This window comes from Pantherophis guttatus, chromosome 2 (genome assembly GCF_059756535.1).
Source record: "Pantherophis guttatus breed Tessera chromosome 2, ASM5975653v1, whole genome shotgun sequence".
NCBI classification, from domain to species: domain Eukaryota; kingdom Metazoa; phylum Chordata; class Lepidosauria; order Squamata; family Colubridae; genus Pantherophis; species Pantherophis guttatus.
In genome coordinates this window covers 30,142,415-30,163,335 of record NC_142064.1, presented here as the reverse complement: position 1 = coordinate 30,163,335, position 20,921 = coordinate 30,142,415, and the positions used below count along the sequence as shown (strand labels likewise).

General features: G+C 36.3%; 1 protein-coding gene across 2 annotated transcripts in view; it reads left to right on the top strand.

Moving 5' to 3' along the window:
* DEPDC1B (DEP domain containing 1B) overlaps positions 1 to 15,542 on the top strand; it is a 36,673-nt gene extending 21,131 nt beyond the window's left edge. Inside the window, exons 8-11 of one of the 2 annotated variants that reach the window (XM_034440944.3) lie at positions 3,289 to 3,455; positions 4,189 to 4,365; positions 7,601 to 7,786; positions 11,264 to 15,542. In XM_034440944.3, the coding sequence (XP_034296835.2) occupies positions 3,289 to 3,455; positions 4,189 to 4,365; positions 7,601 to 7,786; positions 11,264 to 11,422 (689 nt within the window). In that variant the 3' untranslated portion in view covers positions 11,423 to 15,542. The remainder of the gene's footprint in view (positions 1 to 3,288; positions 3,456 to 4,188; positions 4,366 to 7,600; positions 7,787 to 11,263) is intronic. The other variant, XM_060690683.2, reaches the window with a different exon arrangement.
* The last annotated feature ends 5,379 nt before the right edge of the window (positions 15,543 to 20,921 follow it).

The following is a 20,921-nucleotide window of genomic DNA, read 5'->3' as shown; positions in this document are numbered from 1 at the left end:
AGTTGTGCTGTTAAAGTGTGGCCAAGCAATTGTCGTCATGAAAATGGCTGTTACCTGATTGTCACAATTCCCCATTCTACCTTTCCATAAAATTTTGTCCGAAATTTAACACTGAAAGATTCATGTGAGAAATGTTGGAAACTGTTAATAAAAATATATCAACAATGAGTGGATAATTATCAGTCTTGAAAACATCATCATTATTTTCAAATATAAGTTATGTAGATGATAATTAAATACCAGACAATTTCAGACAGAAGAACCAGTTTTGTTACTCTCCTTGTTTCTGTTCCAGTTGTAGAACTGTTAGCCATTCTAACTTATGCCTAAAAATAAACAATTATCTTGGGATCTTGTTCCATGTAGAGCTTGCTTTTCTATTTTGCCATGTGCTAAATTGATCTCCCATCAGCTTCGTACCAGATTCCTTGGCCTAACTTGGATTTGACTCTCTTTCTCCTCACAAGGCATGCTGTTTCTACTGTTTCTACTAGTTACAGTTTGTTGCTAGTTAAAAGTTCGTAAACCTTTGAATTTTTTAATATTTCCACATAAATATGATCTAAAACATCATCTATGCTCCACACAAGTCCTAAAACTCGATAAAGAGAATCCAATTCAATATTTGAGTCAAAAACATACTTATTCAATGATTTATTAAAGTAAATGATCAGTTATATACTTCTGTGTAGCAAGTATGTGAACCTTTGCTTTTAGTCACTGACATTTTGCCCGTTGGGCAAAAATAACTGCAACTAAACATTTCTAATAGTTGATCAGTCCTGCTTGGAGGAATTTTAGCCCATTCCTCCATTCTGACAGCTTCAACTCAGGAATGTTGATAATCTTGCCTCCATGAAATGCCCTCTAGAAGAAATAACTTTCTTTTGTTTTAACCATTTTTTTGATCGTATGATCTATGTATTTTGGGTCATTGCCTTGCTCATAACCCATTTTCTCTTGATCTTCAGTTGATGGGGAGATACCATCATATTTTCTTGCAAATTTTTCTGGTAAAATTCAGAATACATAGTTCCATCTATGTTGGCAAGTTATCCTGGTCCAGAGGAAGCAGAGCAGCCATCGCTAGGTTTATGCTGCCAACGCTAAATTTATGCTGGAATCCAAAAAGTTTGCTTTTTGACAAACATAATGCTTTTCTTTCAAGCCAAAAGATTCTAGTTTGGTCTCATTCATCTACAAAACTTTTCATTAGCTTTCTAGCTTATCCATGTGGTGTTTCACAAAATGTAGGCAGGCAGCAATGTTCTTTTTGAAGCCTTTAGTTCCTTAGACATTACATTGGGCTTTTGGGGGACCTCTGGAGTATTACATGCCTTTTTAGGATATTGTTTTGACGATAAGCTATAACATGGTTTGTTTTATTTTGAAGTTTTTTATTGGTGAATCTATGCACTGTGGTTTATTCAGAGAGGAAGGATTCATCAGATCATGGTTTAGTACAGAAATAGATCAGATCTGTAAATTCCATTCAAATGCAGAGTTCCACAGGAAAGATAAATTTCCAATTATTTCAGCAGCACGGCCATTCTATATAGACAACTTATCCAAGTAGGATAATCTAGGAATAAGCATAAAATACTGTAGGTAACTTTTTAAAATTGGAACATAACCATCCACCTTGCTAGCTACTCTCAGAACTATTGACTTGTCTACGTTTCCTTGTAACCAGGGCCAGATTTAGATGAAAAGAGGCCCTAGGCTATTCCACTTATGAGGCCCTTTCACCTATAGTAAAAGTGTAATTTTAATTTTGCTAACAATTTGAATGTAGGCCCCTCTTGATCTTGAGGCCCTAGGCTGAAGCCTAGTTAGCCTATAGGAAAATCCGGCCCTGCTTGTAACGAAACTCCAAATACCTTATGTGGTGTTTAACCTCAAAAGAAAAATTGCTGAATGAACATTCCTGTTCTGTAAAAGTTTGCAACACTTGAAATTACCTAACTTGAAGTTGGAACAGCCCATTTCACTGCTGTTTTCTCAGATAGTTTTGTTTCCAGCTAAGAATATGCAGTATAGTACTTCTAAAACTCAAAATATTTTGTGTAAATCTTTTCCTGTTTTATGAATATTAACAAAACTTAAATTTATAGCTGCTTTAAAGGTTTGCATGAAGAACCTCCAAATCAGTCTGGAGATGATAATGCTCAAGGACAAACTACGCTTGAACTATCCTTTTATTTCCACACCAGTGAGCGTGAATGTCCAACCCCCTCATTCAGAATGTCTATAGCAGGGGTGTCAAATTCAAGGCGTGGGGGCGGGATCCAGCCTGCAGGGTGCTTAGATCTGGCCCGTGGGGTTGCCCTGGGAACAGCGAAGGGCTGGCTCACAATGCCTCTGCAAGTGAAAGCGGCCCTCCTGAGCCCCATTTTTGCTGGCAGAGGGTTGCAGGAAGCCGCCACAGCAAAAAACGGAGTTCAGGAGCCCATTTTCACTGGCAAAGCACTCGGGCCATGACAGGCACCCCAACATGAGTGATATTGAGCTGGTCACGCCCACTCTGGTACCCTGAGGTCAAACACAACAACCCTGATGCAGCCCTCAATGAAATCGAGTTTGACACCCCCAGTCTACAGAAATAATCTGAGGATAATCTCAGAGCCCTGGAAATAATTCTTAATCAGCATAAAAACTTGAGGACAAAATGGCTTAGATTCTCTTCCTCTTCAGGTTGTCAGAAAGTATAATCTTAATTTATTTGCAGTATTACTTTGTATTATGGTTATATTACTTACAAATATTACTTTGTAAGCATAATAAAAACATTCCCCAGAAAAGATCAGTAGGCATACCTCAAATGTTTTTGGGTGATGAAAATAGTTCAGCTTGAAGCTTTTAATGTTGGGTCCCAACATACATTTCCTTTTCCTTACAGCTTGTATTTGGGATGCAAAAATAATAATAATTATTATTTATTTATTTATTAGTCATATTTCTATGCCACCCACTCTCCGAGGACTCTGGGCGGCTTACACCAAAGACAGTATACTAAATAGCATATTGCCCCCAACAATCTGGGTCCTCATTTTACCCACCTTGGAAGGATGGAAGGCTGAGTCAACCTTGAGCCGGTGAGATTTGATCCGCTGATCTGCTGAACTAGCAGTCAGCTGAACTAGTACTGCACTCTAACCACTGTGCCACCTCAGCTCTATAAATTTAACAAAGTGAATGCTAAATTCTCATTTTCAAAGAAACTCAACATTGAAGTGTTTTTTAAAAAAAAAACTTAAGAACACCTTTTAAAATCATGTTTTGATTCAGGAATCTTGCAGGAAAAGAAGCTAGCTACTGAAGCCTTGCAGATTTGTTGTCTTCTTCTGCCACCAGCAAATCGGCGAAAACTACAGTTGTTGATGACGCTAATGGCTAAGATCCAGTCAAATAAAGATCTTCCACCTCTTTCAGACACACTTGGAACAAGAGCAATGGTGTGTGTCTGCCGGAAATAGAAATACATTATGAAATCACTTTGGAATTGCTCTGGGGGAGACTCTACTTAGTTACAAAATAATGACTTGTTCTAGAAATAGTAGTAATCTGTGCAACTCAGGGTGTGGTTTGCAATATGCTCTTCTCTCCTTCTGCTAGTATAACTCTTTAGTTAAATCCCCAGGCTGAATTTCACTGCTAAAATAGATGGAAGCTGGCAGAACTCTTCCCACCTATTTCTCACCACAGTCCTTGTAACTTTTTTGCACTGCTTGCTCAGTGATGTGCCTAGTTTTTTTTTTTTTTTAGATTTATAGCCCTGTCTTAATAGATAAGAGAGCCCCCCCCCCCCCCAAAAAAAAAAAAAAAAACCTTTGGAAAGGGAATTGAATGTAAGGGAAAATATGTTAATTTTCTTTCTTTTCTTTTCTTTTGTTAGGTATTCTATCCTTAAGTTGATACCATCTGAACATGTATATATGAATCAGTGGGCTACAAGAACTGATATTGATCAATGTAATAGCAGGCCTCCAGTATCAGTATCAGATCAGTTTATAAATACTTAAAATCATTGGGTTGGGAAGAATCTTGAAAGTCACATAGCCTCTGGCTCAATGCATGATCTACAGTACAAGATGTAGTAGCAACTTCCATCACTTATGGGATAATAAATAACACATTCAAAATATATTGTGAGACCTGATCTCATTGATTTCCTCTCCTTTGTTTCAGATGGTTCAAACCTTTTCTCACTGCATTCTTTGCTCCAAGGATGAAGTAGACTTGGATGAATTATTAGCGGCTAAATTGGTATCATTCATGATGGACAATTATCATGAGATCTTAAATATTCCTTCAGCCTTAAAAACTGCAGTTGAAGAACATATAGCACATCTCCAAAGAGTCCAGGTGAGCCTTATGGGGTTGAATTTTATTGTCCTATATATAACTTTTTAAGTACATTTTGAAAACCTGCCTAAATAAGCAGATTAAAGTTTTCTTTGTAGAACTGCTATTATCCCTCCTTTAGTTGACAGCACATTATACGAATTCATATAAATTAGGTTGTTGTGTGTGAGTTTGGAAGTAGGAAATCAGAGGATGGTAATAGTTCTATATTATACTACAGTGAATGGTGATAATGGAAGAACTAGATATGAGTTCTTAGTAAATTATGCAATGTTCTGAATGACTATGAATGAATAATTGTCCCAGTTGGCATAGACGTTTGGGTGAGTACACAAGGCATTCAGAAATCCAAGAAAGGGAAAGGTGACAGTTTGATGAGTATCTTTTTAAAGGAAACAATTTCGTTTCAGGTATGCCGTGTAAGCAATAACTTATTCATGGATGCGCATGGTTAAGAAATGAATATACAGTAGTTCTAAGAGTAAAATTGACTGTACCAAAAGATTGAGTTGATTAGTAAAGGATTGGGTGGTGATGATAATTTTCTAAATTATTGGAACAGTTCATTTTTTTGGTAGAATTAAGAGTGGATCATGGGGGAAAATGGACATGGCAGAAAAGGAAACAAGAGAAGCAAAAGTGAAGTTACATCAACTTCAGGAGGAAAACATATGAGTCCTATATGTGAAAATATTAGAAGATAGATTAATATCTCAAGGGATGAAATGGAAAATGGATTTAATAAAAGAGAATGTAACACTGTTAAGAAGAGAGTAAAAACAAACATGTTCAGATTACCAGGGAGTTGGGTCGAGTTGTGCTAATGGGATATATGTGATCTCATGAAATATGAAGTGCAATAGTGAAGCGAAGGAAGCCATGGATTAAGAAAGCACACGCACATATAAATAAGAGAATGATTTTTGCACAATAGAGAATGAGAGATAGCATAAAATGTATGTTTAAAAAAAAGATAGTTGTAAAGAATGTAGTAGTCTCAAGAGGGCATGAAGCAGTTAATATTAAAAGAGCCAGAGAAAACGCATAGCAATTTCAATGGAAATGTACGATTTATAAATAGGTGAAGAGATCTAAACAAAAAGCCTCAGGCTAAGTGAATAGAATTTCAACAATTAACCCATTGATCGCCCACAATTATTTTATTGGACAAATACTGTTGGGCAAAAAAAAACAAGTTGATGACAGGAGATGGGAATCATACATATCTCCCATGGGAATGTATTCCAAAATGTGAGGTTATCACTAAGAAGCCCTGATGGTGCCTATACACTTGCATCTCACATAGGGGAAAAAACATTCAAAGGGCCTTCTCTAAATATTTGAACTGGGTGCATTTCTGATAAATCCTACCCCATACCACATAGGATTTTATATGTAATTGTTAGCATTTGTATCTGGAAGCAACAGTACAGTGATCTCAAGATAAGAGCAATTCCACCAGAACAAGTTTTTCTTGCTAACCAACTGGTCACTATATTTTGCATTAATTGCAGCTCATGACTTATCTTCAAAAGCAACCACATAAAACACATTGAAGTAGTTTAATTGTGCAATGATCAGGGCATGAGTTGTTGTCACAAGGATTTCATAGTCCAGGTACAGTCATGACTGACACACTAGTTATAGCTGGGCTGGGCAAAGGTCCTCTGGCCACGGCTTCTCTCTGATAACATGGAATGGAGGAATATTGGGAAGAATATTTTAGAGATGTTGTTATAGAGCTATTAGGGAAGTGTTCAAGAGCGAAATGAACGCTATAAATCAGGGATCTCCAACCTTGGCAACTTTAAGCCTGGAGGACTTCAACTCCCAGAAGTCCACCAGGCTTAAAATTGCCAAGGTTGGAGATCCCTGCTATAAACAATTAGTGTCCAAGTAAAAAAAAGTTGTAAAAAGTTGCAAGGATGAATGCAAGAACATCAGGGTAATGAGCTTATTAAATATGGCTACGAAGATGTTTCTCAGAATTCTAATTAAACACAAGAGATGACAGTAATCAAAACTAGGAAGTGCTGTTGGAAAAATAGCTGATCTGTTATGCAAAATGAATGTATGTCAAAAGAAATAAAATGTATGTTTATTAGAGTGCTAACGCCAACTTCGGTATATGAAAGTGAGAACAGGGTTCGCTCAAAGAACCATAAAAGTCAAATGCGGTCAGAATCAGGTACTTAAAAATGTGTGGGAAATAAGAAGACATAGGATCAAGAATGAGTCTGGACTGAAGGCAAACGTGAAATGCATGGAGCAATGAATGGACTGAGAACACGAGAAAGACCAACAAAGTCTTGGATGGATGAAGTGGATGGGATCCAGAAAAAAAAGAAAGACAAGAAGTTTAAAGAACAAAAATTGGTGTATGAGTTGAATGTGAAGGAAGCAAGAATAGAAAACTGTGATAAGATATCGTGAATGGTATTGGTGTAAACTTGTTTTAGTTCTGTTTCCTTTTATTTCTATTTTCTCATGCCTTTAAATGAGTTGGTTTAGTGTTGTGCTATGTATAACATTATTTACCTTGAAATAATGTTATAATGATATTGTTGTTGTGTTAAATTGTGTTAAATTTAAATAGTTTGTTGCAGATGCCTGCGAAGGCTCCTGGATTGGGGCTGAAAGGCAAAAGCGAAAGTAGTATGTTCCGTTTCATATTTGGGTAGACCAGGTTGCTCTGATAGACCAGTCTCACTGGAAAAAACACTTGATATAGCTGTTGGTTTTATACTGTTGAGTGTGATTTTATTGGGTGTAAGCCACCCAGATGTTTTAAGATGGACAACTACATATATAATTTAATTAATTAATTATGCAAGTATGTATGTAGGGGGTATGTTACAGATTAACTAAGAGAGTCAGTTAGGAAACATCTGATCATTAAGTTAATTTATGAACCCCTTGACAGATTGAAATGTGTCCACAAGTATTTTCTTCCTTCCTTCCTTCCTTCTCTAAAAAAACTTTTTATAATTAAATGAAGATAACTATCACAATTAAAATATAAACATTCTCTCCTCTCTTTCAATCAAATGTAATATGTTTCCTATAGCAATGAATTTCAAAACAAAGGCTTATCATTCAAAGCCTTTCAGTAGTCAATTTTGCTTCAAGTGATAATAGTATATTTCACCTGCCTTCAATTCATAACATTCATTAATCGTAGAGATAAGCAGAAACAAATTCTAAATGTCTTCTTGTGTGTTTGTGTAAAATTCAGATAAAATATCCAGAATCGGATATAGATGCTATTTTGCCAGTGCCATCATTTTGTCATCAAATCAGCACTGATGAGTTTGAACACCAAAAAACAAATTGTCGTCAGGGGCCACTGGCAAATTTGTTGGAAGAAATCACAATGAATATGGAAATGTCCATCAAAGAAAAGAAGAAAAGGTTGAAACGGGTAAATGAAACTGTTGATTTTTTTTCCTTCAATTTTGCTGAAACATTTACGTAATTCCCTTTTTATAGATAAGTTGGAAAGTGGATTCATATTAGGTTCTTTGATTTATATTTATTTATTATTTTAATTTATTTATCAAATGTACATAGTTCCCATTTTATGGAAAGTGCCTCTGGGCACAACAATAACAAAAACAATAAATATAACAATATAAAATAATAATTACTCAACCATTAATTGTGAAAAACATATCCAAAATAATAATTATGAAAAATCGATTCACACTATAAAACCAGAACCAAACGAGAAAAGAAAATAATAGATCCGTGATGGCGAACCTATGGTACGGGTGCCAGAGGTGGCACACAGAGCCCTCTCTGCTGGCACACACGCCGCCACCCCAGATTAGATCTCTGTGACGTTTCTTTCGTGGGCTTCTGTTTCCCTGGAAACGACGAAACAGAAGCTCATGAAAGAAAAAGATCTTACCTCTTGCCGCAGTGCCGGTGTTGGGATGCCCAGTCTCCCGCCGGCCAGCTGGTCTTCGGATCTCTACTGCGCACGCACGCACGCGCACATTCACACATGCACACATTCACACGCACACACACCCCTTTTAGTTTGGGCATGAACGTGGGTGGTTTGAGCACTCGGTGCCTAAAAGGTTCGCCATTACTGTAATAGGGGAATGTTAAGAATAATGGAACCACCACACAAGTTGATCCATCCTTAGGGTCTTCAAGCCTACTGGCAGTCTACAAGTAGTCCTCGACTTACAACAGTTCATTTAGCTCAAAATTACAACAGCATTGAAAAAAAGTGGCATATGACCGTTTTTCACACTTCCGACTGTTGCCATATCCCCATGGTCCCGTGACTCTTGATAACTGACTCATATTTATAACGGTTGCAGCATCTCAGGGTCATGTGATCACCTTTTGCACCCTTCTGACAAGCAAAATCAATTGGGAAGCCAGATTCACTTAACAACCATATTACTAACTTCACATGGTTAAGTGATTCCCTTGACAACTGTGGCAAGGAAGGTCATAAAATGAGCTCTGGTGGCTCAGCAGAATAATTAACATCCACTTACATCTGCTGCCTGCAATTACTGCAAGTTCAAATCTCACCAGGCTCAAGGTTGACTTAGCCTTCCATCCTTTCTAAGGTAGGTAAAATGAGGACCCAGATTATGGGGGCAATAAGCTGACTTTGTATAAATATACAAAAGTATGAAGGCTATTGTTTAACGCATTGTAAGCCGCCCTGAGTCTCCGGAGAAGGGCGGCATATAAATCAAAATAAATAAAATAAAATAAAATGGGGTAGCACTCACTTAGCAAATGTCTCACTTTAGCAACAGAAATTTTGGGCTCAATGGTGGGTCGTAAGTTGAGGACTACCTGTATACTGGCTTTTCATCCAGCTTGAGCTGTTGGCACAGGGTACAGTCAATGAAGTGCTAAAGATACTAATAAAATTCAAGACATGAAACCAGTGCAAACAAACTATAAGAATGAATGAAAGAGATGTATTTGGGTCTCCTCTAAAGGAAGAGATGGTGGATGCCAAATATAATTCATTATCTTCTTTGCCATTAGCTTCTAGAGGAAAGGCAAGGTGTAAATTCTGAGCCACTTTTTTAACAGCAAATATGTTGACGCATTCAAGACTGAATATAACCAAGATGTGCATCATTGCTACTAAATCTGACCAGCGAACAAATGGTTGAAGTTGGCACACCAACCATAATTGTGCAAATGCATTCCTTGTCATCATTTTGCACCTTAATCCAATGATAGCTGAGATCAGCAAGCATTCTCAGAAATGAAATTGCTCTTTCAATAGAAGAGCAACCTCAAGGGAAAATGGCTAAACCACAAATTCTATATTGACCAGTCGCACCTTCATCTACTCTGAATTGAATTTCAAAATCGTTCTCTCTCTTCCAATCATATATTCTTTTTTTTTTTGTTTCTATTTAGCCTTTTTTTAGTTGCTCCAGGAAGCCATTATAGCAGTTCATTGGGTGTACTAAGTCTTCTTTTTTTCCCCTGAAATTTCAGATGATGTTTTGGAAGCTTTCACAAATCCGAATCCTGGTAGGATTCTGGGCCATGTGATAGGCTCCACACATATAAAGGCCTTCTCTACAGATGCTTAAGTGATAAGGCAAGACACTTGTGGGTTCCTCAGAGATGGGCTATAGCTCTGTTCAGAGTTTTGCTGATGGCTTATTACTATAACAGAACAACACTAGGATCTTTTTAAATATATGTTGAATAAATCTTAATTCTGATCCTGCAGCTTATCAGTTTTTCCACAGAATTATTCCTTTGGAAACATCTGTAGCGCTGACTAGAAATGGTATGTTCTGTAGCTGAGGCAATACATTTTGTTGCGGCAAGTGCTAAAAGCCTTGAGGGAGATGAATGGTCTAGATACATGAAATATAAATAAATCAGAAACATTGCCAAAGCAACTGAGGAGACTTTAATAAACTTAAATCCCGATCTGATCAAGACAGAACTGATAATCTACCTTTATAGAATCTTAGAATTCCTCCCTACAGATACACAACACACATGCAGACAACCTTTAGGAATTTACAACTCAAGTGCAAAGCCATACATGCATTAAAAACATTTCTCCCATTTAATGCATAACACAAAACCTTGACAGCTGTTCAGGTTTGCCATGTCTTAAGTGGGATCAGAAATTGCCCAATATTTATTTTAGTTTTCCATAATATCAACAGCAACACAGATGCATCAATAAGGGAAATCTTTTAAAATTGGTGGTTCTTAGGATTTTCCTTAATATTTAAATATATTTTTTTTTCCTAGAATGTTTACAATTTGTAAATATTAGTCCTATTGCAGGTGCTCGTAGCTTATAAAAGATTGTAAAGAATCAAACATATTTTATTAGTTATTTATTTATTAAGTTTATATTCTGCCCATCTCGCTGACAAGCAACTCTGGGCGACTTACAAGCATATTCTTAAATGTGAGGCAAGAGCCTATAAATATGAATTTGGTTACCAAAATTATTCTGTTTTAGTCTTCATATTAAATAATATAGTCTCATCATGGCTTAATCATTTTGGTTGAATTTACAGCAATGAAATAGTCACAGTATTTCTGTTTTAGAACAAAATGGATATATATGTGTGTGTATATGTATATTTGGGTTGTAGAGATAACAAAACAGCAAGATTGTTGCAGGGAAAATAAGAGGAGGAAAGTCTATTGGATATGTTTGCTGTCTTGAATTATTTGTAAAAATAATACAGGTGGGATACAAATAAATAACTTAAGTACTATAGAGTGTGCTATACAGTTTGACAAAATATGTCACATATTTCTTTTTTACAGTGAGTTTTCAATATTTTCCACTGTAGAATTCTTACTACATTGTCTGCTTTTAGTGAACTAGTAAACAACTTCCTTAACCCAGGTCATTCCTTTTCAGTTTCAGAAATCTTATCCTGATGTATATAAGGAACGTTTTCCTACTCCTGAAAGTGAAGCAGTTCTTTTTCCAGAAAAAAGTAAACAGAAACCACTGTTGACGTGGGCATTTAAAAGACCTTTCCAGCCATTTCAAAGAACAAGAAGCTTACGTATGTAAGACTGAATAAGCTGAATGTCTATAATGGTCAAAATTAAACCTTTGGAACATCTGGAATTCCACGTAGGTTCTGAAACATGTTTAATAAAGAAGAAAATCAAGGCAGAACACTGCTAAGCTGAGCCATTATCACTATTTAGGAGGAAATCCCTTGGTGCTTTTTCATTTTGTTTATTTGTTTAAGTCGGGGTTGGGAAATAATGAACAGGTTCAGATGATCGTATCCTAGCATGTGGAAGTAAGAGAGTTCTTTTGCTTACACCTGTAGCCTGATTGTGCAAGTTGCAGTTAAACCAAGAAGTCTCTGAAAATCTTTGTTTCTAGTATCGTCCAAATTGAGTTATTAAAATAATATCAAAAACACTGGAGGTATTCTAGTATTATCCTAGTGGTTGGGTAAAACTGTGATGGGTAAAACATGTTTTTACGGCTTGCTGAGTAAACTATATTTAAGACAAACATTAGTTTAGAGGAATGTGTGAACCCAGTAGCCATCCCTAGAGAGTAGATAAATAGTAATTTTCTATTCTTCCTGTTGAGGTCTGAAGTTACCTTGAGATCCTGAGCAGTTGTAGAGAGGCACAGAACTTGGGCTGAGTTCACCAAATGGCCTCTGCTCAACAAGCCTCCCTTACAGATAGTCCTTGACATACGACATCAATTAAACCCAAAATTTCTGTTGCGAAGCAAGATAGTTATTAAGCGTGCTTCACCCCATTTTATGACCTTTCTTGCCACTGTTAAGGGAATCACTGCCGTTATTAAATTAGTAACACGGTTGTTAAATGAATCTGGCTTCCTCATTGAGTTTGCTTGTCAAAGGGGCATAAAAGGTGACCCTGGGATACTGTCATAAATACATGCCCATTGCCAAACCTCTCAATTTTGATCATGTGAGCATACCTGCAATTAACTATGTAGAATACAGTGTGCCATCCTCTTTTTTTTTTTTGAAATAATTTTTATTACAATTTTCCTTTACACAACTTTAGTACATATAGTATAATACAGCGTGTCATCCTAATAATAGAACTGTTCACATTAACTGCCTTAATGAGGCCTGCACAGTAATTCAGAAGTTTCTGAAAGTGTCAGCGCTGTGCAAACCATGTTAAAGCAGCAAAATGCATCGCTTGGCCACAAGGCACTATTCTGGAAGTGGCAGCAATACCAAAATGCAATTCAGCAGCTGGAAACATGGCAGCTGTTTCCAGAATCACGCCATGCGGCCGTGCAATGAAGTAATTCAGTCCAGCCCTCTGGAAGGCCTCAGAGTTCTTCAAAAGGTAAGTGACGAGAAGGGTGTTTGGTCTAATAGGATGGGAATCAGGCTTAAGGCCTAGGGAGACCTGGTGGAAATGGGGAAAGGCCTGTGGGGACCCAAGGGGCAGGAAACAGAGTATGGGACATTTCGGACGATGGGGGAAGCCTTGGGAGAGCCAGAACAAGCAGGGCTAGGCCTGCTTGTCCTATGCTAGGCCCCCCAACAGCCTCCCCCAACCCCGAGGCACCCCATGTTCCACTTCGACATGTACGTTCATTTAATGATTCATTGGGAGAGCTGGGAAAGAAGAGTCATTAGTTGAGTTTTTCATTTAATGACCATTGCAACATGTGACTGTAATGGCCAGGTTTTATTTCAGTCATATCTCAAGGACTATCTGTACTTCAAGAGGAATCATTGATTTGCATATTTTATAAAGTCTACCATTATGACTTAGTCAGTGAGCCATACTTTGTACCAGTCATGGCCTAATTAGGCTTGTGATCCCACTCATTTCCTGCAAGACTCCTGTTATTTTCCACACACACACCCTATTTTAACATTTTCTATCCCTGTCTCAAAAGAAGGTAGTGAAATGGACTCAGACATGAAGACTTCATCTCTCTTTTCCAATCTATTTCCTAAATGATCCAAGTACAATCAAAGAGATTTAGATGTTTATATCTTGCCTTTCTCATTCTTGAATGAATCTAATAGTATTTGAGTTTACTCAATACACAAGATGGTTAATTTTTTTTTCTGTAGTTTCCTAAACAAACCATATTGGCCTGTGTCATGTCACTGGCAGTGGCTAATGTAATAAAAGATTTATGCTTATTAGTTCCTTCTGAATTTTAAACGAATTTTCATGTTTTTAAAGTTTTCAATATTTTCCACTGTATAATTTTCTAATTTGGACAAAATGAATATAAACGGTTACTTAGAGACGTCAAGATTTAATTGCTGCTTGCATTTTCGTTTATTAACTTAAGATATGATTGTCTAATGCTATCCATAGGGTAACAATTACTACTGTACCTGTTACGGGAGGATCTGAAAAGAATTTTTCATGAAAAAACAAATTGTACTTGTAGGCAGCACTGAATTTTCAGAAGGGGGAAAATGTTTTATTTGCTTGAATGAACTTGAAACACTGGATCTTGTTCTGCTGACAAGGTAAAACTTTATACTGTTGGTCTTAACAAGCAACACAATGGATATGTTCTTACAATCCTGAGCAAGAATTTCAGAAAAGAACTTTGGAAAATTAAGCCTTTTAAGACATTACCGGTGTGATATTTCTGACACAATACCAGACTGACTTATGGGAAGCAATCTGGCTGTATCTAAAAGGCAGAAACAAGAAGTCTACTAATCATGTTTCACATCCTTGCAAAATGTGTATATGGTTTATTCATACTATATATACTTTATTCAGAGAGATTATTTTATGCAAGTTATTTAATATTGGAGATAAGTTTTGAAATGGGAAATAATAGTCTACTTGAAAATAGTCATTTGTAGGTCTTAAAGCGATTTCTTCTAGATATGTGCCCTTGTTGAACTGAGCTAGGACAGCTTAATTGTGCTTCTGTTAATATGATTACGCCTTAAGTATATAATAAGATTCTCTTTCTGTAATATTAAAATCACTTTTCCACAGAAATTTTTGAATGAATTGTGGGGACATAGACTCAAGCTTTGGAGAATGATGGATGCATGGGTTTTATATCTTTGCCATGATAGCACCTAAAAAGCCACCATATCTCCAAACCAGGGAGTGCAGTGGCTCCAGAGGTTAGGACACTAGATTAATGATCGGTAGCTCCCATTCAAGACCTTGTTGCTGCCACAGGATGTGGTGAAATCCCAGCACACGCTTCAGCTGAGTAGATAAATGGGTACCACTTTGGTGGGCAACTTAATGGAGACATGAAAGGAGCTTCCAACTGGGCATCCCCCATGCAATAGTCAATCATTTCAACCCAGAAGCATTTCGGTGCTTCCAACATGACTATAGTAGTATCTCCAAACCCATTTGTGTTAATCTTTTGTCATCACAGAATAATCCAGAAATGGAGAAGAAAGTTAAAGTCTTTTACCAAGTGAACAAACTACTGGAGTATTTTCTTAGGCAGAAGTATAAATCTCATAACCCCAAGTGGCTGTCCCACTCATTGCATCAGACTCAGAGTTTGCCAAATTCTGTAATTTACAATTGCAGGTCTTGCATTTATAAAATTACTGCTGCTGCTCAGTTCCAGTAAGGCACAGTCAAAATTTAAAACAATGGTTCTTAATGATACGCCCTCCCAATTTTTTGACTTTGAATTGTTGATTTAGTTTGTAAAAAGTGCATTTGTATATGCACAAAAGAAGCAGATTTGTTCAAAGGCATCCAATTCAATTTAACATTGGAGCTGAAGTTTTGATTTGAAAAGGGGAGTTGACTCAATTGCCTTCATAATGAATCTCTGAATCACAGATTCATTCAGCTTAGCATGGTTTTAAAAACAAAGAGTTGCCCATGCAACCACAAGAGAAAACTGGAAATTTGTGCCCTATTCATGTATCTCTACCACTTTATTCTATCAACCATCTGCTGACTTTGCTGGAAAATGTTAAGTATCCATTCAAAGGTTGCCCTTCATTTTTTGCCCGTATTCTAAATGTGGATAGATATGTGTAAAAGTAAACATAATTTAAGAAAAGGGCATAACAAAAGACAAGGCACTGAATTGTCATATGAACTTCACTGTTGTACAATGATAGACAAGCTAAGTATGTATGTATTGAGTGTCCTCCAATCTACTGTACCCCTAAAGAATTTTAGAAAATAAAATATTGTTTTTAAGATATTTGCTTTTAAGATTTTTACTGTTACCATAAGGTGTAACTTCCTTGCTGTGGTAAGGGAAAATGCCTTGCTAAAACTCATTGGTATGGTTCACTCATCTAAACAAAGCATAATATGATTCAAGAAACAGACATACAATTTTCATAGGGGAAAGTTCACAAACTAATTTATTTGAATTCAGGTAAATATTGCAAGTAAATACTCTTATGACTTGAGTTACAAAGAAAATGTAAGAATCAACTAGTTATATTATAGTATAAGTAGTAGGTTTACTGCTTTTAGCATAGTAGCAATTGAAATTGAATTGAATTTTTTTAAAAAAAAACTATGTTAATAAAAAGTTATCTTATATAGTCATTTTAACTCTTTTCTGCCTAGTCCTTTAGTTCCCTCTAGTGTCCATTTGCAATCTTCATCAAGCCTCAATTCCTAACATTGGTTTAATTCTGTTTCAGTCATTTTCCACAAGTATATTATTTGATTATACACTTGTTTTTCAAATTCTACCACAAAATTAATCAAGATTTTAAATCTTTCTGACCTCTGGATTTTCTTAACTGAAAGGGTTGTTTTCCTGGGGGGAGGGGGAAACATGAACTGAAATAGTATTTCAGAAAGAATACTGATTTCAATGGATAAACCTTTAAATGATGATCAGAAAAACTTTTTTTAAAAAGTTTACCTTCCATTGGTATTATAGGTTTGAGGACATGGAACACAACAAGATTGAGATTACCAAAATTAGAATACAAAAGACAAATGAAGAAAAGGATCTGAACATGGAACGGCTCTGACAAAAAAAATAGGATGATGCCCTTTTATGGAATTTGCAAAGTAGGCTTTGAAAATTCCTTTTAGATGCCATATTGATGAAAGAAAAAATATTGTGAGGTCATAGATGTTTGAGGTCAAGATTGTGCAGAGCAAGGAACATAAAGATGAACTATTTGATCATAGATAAATTATTTATCTGATAACTCCTATTCGACTTTTTGCCTAACTAGTTTTAAAAGGATGATAATGTCTGGATATAGCTAGGTTATATTTAATAAATTCACCAAAGAAAGATTTTTTTTTTCATCTGGAGAAGAACTAGATGTAGTAGACCACTGCATATACCTTGGCCAATGGATCTCAATGGTAGGTGATACAATATAGGAAATTCAAAATCAGTACAAAAGCTAGGAGTGACTCAAAGAGCCATGGAAAGATACATGCTCGGCATTACAAGACAAGATAGAAAAACCTGCACATGGATTAGAGAACAAATGAAAGTATACGATATCACCAAGAGAGTAAAAGAATTGAAATGGAAATGGGTTGGTCATGTAGAAAGAACTAAAGGCAGGTGGACCAAGGTAGTCATAGAATGGATCCCACTTGATGAAAAGTGTCCACAAAACAGACCTAAAACAAGAAGGATCAATGACATCAGCAAGTATTGTGGGCTCAATTGGGAAAAGAAAGCTCAGGACCATATTAGTTGGAAACATGCAGAAGAGACCTTCATCCTACAGTGAGTAGACAATGACTACGATGATGATGATGATGAATAGTTAGGCTATGGGGAGAAGGCTATTTACCTGTAAAAGAAGGTGAAAAGGTAATATATTAACTTATGCTCAATGACTGGAAACCATTTTTTAATTATTTTCTTTGTTGACTTTTTTTTCTACTTTTTTCTTTTCCTTTTTTTAATTTTGTCTGCATCTTCTGAACTTTTCAACAAATAACAGTTGTGCAATATCCTTATTTATTTCCAATAATATGGTTCTCAGGGATAGTGACTTATCAAAGGAAGTCTTAAGTAAGGCTTGAGCCGTTCTTGCCAGGAATTAAAAGCAAATTTAGCTTAAAACCAGTCTTTATATTATTTCTTTTTTGCATTTGTACCTTGACTTTCTTCGATGAAGCTCATGACAGCATATCTATTTTCCCTCATCTGTGCACTTTATCCCAACTGCAAACCTATGAAGTAGGCAAAACTGGATCCATTCTCCTATGCAAGGTCAGAATTCAAACGCATTTCCATCAGCTGTGTAAAAGAATAACAACCTGAAACTGACGTACAAACCTCAGCAGAATGGCCATTTTGCTGGGATCCTGGAAGCTATAGTTCAGCAACATTGGGATGGTCACAACCTTCCTGTATGTCAAGTCTGTGGAACCATGGCTTTTGTCTATCATGGAGGCAAGCAACAGAATATCCAGTACTCAGATCCAGGTCTCACCTTTCTCCTTTTTATGTCCTCTGAAGCCTCCTTTGACCACACACATTGTTTCAGTCCCAAAATTGCTTCCTTTATTCAAAACAAAGGCAGAGGGAGATACAATCCTGACCTTCTATGTGAATGGTACTACTCTGCATTGTAACCCTATCTTCAGATGCTCTCATCCTACCCCAAAAGTATCAATTTAGACCTTGACTTGCTTCCAAAAGGCAAGGAGATTATTTATGCTTTGTTTTCCTTTTTTTAAAAAAATGATTCTCTAGCGCCAATTAGATCCCACCATGCTGCTCTATTCCTAGTCTACATTTTGGGATGGCCTAGTGGGCTATGATGAGCAAGGGGAAATTTATCAGAAAATAGCAATTGCTGAACCTTAAGGCACAATCAGGACAACACCCTGAAGATTCCTTGTGGAATTTCAGGAAAAAGTATTAATAGTCCACCGGCAGTAAAAGTCTATTTATTCTATTTTGCATTTCTGCAGCTTAATTGATGTTTGAACAAACTGTCAAACAGCAAATTAAGAAGACTAAAGATGGGTCCATGTGCTGCATTAATCCATGATTTGCAGAACCACCATGATTTGCTGGTAGATACATTGCAACTGTACTGTAAATACCATTTGCAATTCTGTTAAGCCATAAATGGTCTACAAAGGGAACTTGTCTGAGTTTACACAACAGACTGTTAAAATGAGATCAAACACTTGGCTTTGTTATTTATTTATTTATTATTATTTCAATTTCTATATTTAAGTCATAGATTCTAACTTCCAAGGACTTCATGGAGAAGACAAGTAAGACACCAATCCTTTGACTTATCCTTTTATTTCCATATTAGCTTAGTTTGTACAACATAGTTTAATTAAGTAATAAATAAATAAATAAATAAATAAATAAATAAATAAAAATAAAAAATAAAAAAATAAAAATAAAAAAATAAATAAAAAAATTTCTATACCGCCCTTCTCCTGAAGGACTCAGGGCGGTGTACAGCCTATTAAAAGCACAAAGATAGACATCAATTAAAAATAATTAAAATTATTAATTAATTTCGGCTCAGATTTAAAACCCCAAAAATTTAAAACACCCAATTTACAATCATTACATTGATAGCCCGGCCTGGCGGAACAGCAGGGTCTTGAGGGCACAGCAAAATACACAGAGTTCATTGTAATTGTAGCCTAATACAGCACAGTCTTTTTAACTATAATCCTTGATTTATCTAAGATTTAGGTGTTATCCAGACAAAAACTAATCAAGCTAAATTCAGGTAATACTGTATGTTAAAACCTCATACAAATCGAAGTTAAGATGGCCGCTCACACAATTCTATTAGCATACTAAAATGGCTTAGTTTATTTTACAAACACTCCAATTCATAGCATTGCCTCTTTTAACTATCCATAGGAATGAAGAAATATATGTATTTGAAGATAGTTGAGAATTCTTAAGACACTATATTGGAATGAAGACCAGGGACATTGTTGTAGCCTGTCGGCTGCCAGCAGAGATAGCTGCAGAGTCAGACGAGAAGGAAGTTGAGGGAGAGCCTGGGCCAACTTCACAGCCTTTGGAAGGCTCTGATAAAGAAATAACATCAGAGAAGAGGCAGAGCTGGGGCCTGAGCTAGTGAGGGGGAGGAACAGATGCACATATGCACAGATACGAAAAGAGAGGAGAGCAAAGGAAAGCAGTAAGCTGGATCTCAGGGAGAGGCAGACACAGACAATAGCTAGTCCCTTCTGGCTGGGAAATAAATAGGAGGGGTTTGGGAGTTGCCGGTTATCACAGACAACAGTTCAATTCTAGTATACAGCAGATTGGATTTCTTGGATAAACCCAAGAAATAGGTTTATCCAAGAAATAGGTTTAGGATAGGTTTGTTGGGACTAATTACGTTTGATTTTTTGTTTATCCCTGTGAATAAAAGACTGTTATTGCCCTGTTATAAAAAGGGGGTTGTTTTACTCGTGAGTAAACAACTTATTACTACTTGCGAAGGCTGGGTAAGAACAGACACGTTTAATTTTTCTTCAAGCTATTAACAATGAGAATCTAATTTCTTTGAGTTCTGCTTTTTATTTCTTTAAATTATATTTAATAGCGCAAAGTATAAAGTGCTGGATAGCCTAAAAAACATCATAAAACTACTGTCAAACTCTGGTTGACTTCCTGTCTCATAATAAGCCATAGTTCTGCTTTGTTTTGGCTTAGCTTATGTGATATTATTTATAAACCATCTCTATGGCTTCTCAGGTCATGGGAACCAGCCAATCATGACTTGTTCAACAATCCATCATTTAAATTGAGCTGAAGCCTATTCCGGTTGCTGTCCCCAAATCTATTTTTGTTTTGATGTGATGAAAGACTTTATTTAATATAACTAATTGAAGTTAATATGTTACCTTATAGAATTTAATTTCCAAGATCTTAGGTGCTATGGCAATAATTGTTTGACTAGGGTCTAATTTTAATTTCTATAATTCCTAATGTGGGAAAATTAAGCTTGAAAGATGCCCCATTCCTTCATCTGTTATGATGTAAAAACATAATTCCAATGGTATTGTGATGCTTACTGCTATTTATCACCTCTGAAGATCTTTTTAAATGTCTTCATGGGCAACATGTTCTAATTAGAATGCTAATGATGATGCTGAATCATAATATGTAGGTGCTCTCTTATGTCAGTACTATTCCATTCACACCAATGGTAATTGATGTTTCTCTGTTTAATACCAGATCTTCTGGTCCAGGAGATAAGAAGCTCTTGGCTTAGGAACTGGCACAATGGCCTTGAAAAGGATGCTTTTTCGTTTCCATTTGGGCAAGCTCCCCATTGTCTGTTCTTTGGATGAATGAAGCACCAAGAAGTCTTTCCAGCAAAGATCAATCTTTGGTGACTGTAAGAAGCTTGCACAACTCCTAAGACAGAGATGTTAAATAGCAGCCTTCATGTTTTATTTTCTGAGCAACTAATACATGATGTGTTCCAAAATTAACAACTGGGGTGGGGGTGGGGGAGGATATTTGTTGCCATTTTTGGTTGGTCTTTCTTCATTGGTGCATTTCAGTTTATGTTTCCTTCCTAATCATTATATATCACAAAACCTTTAAAATAAAGTCTAAAACAAAAACAAAAATGCAT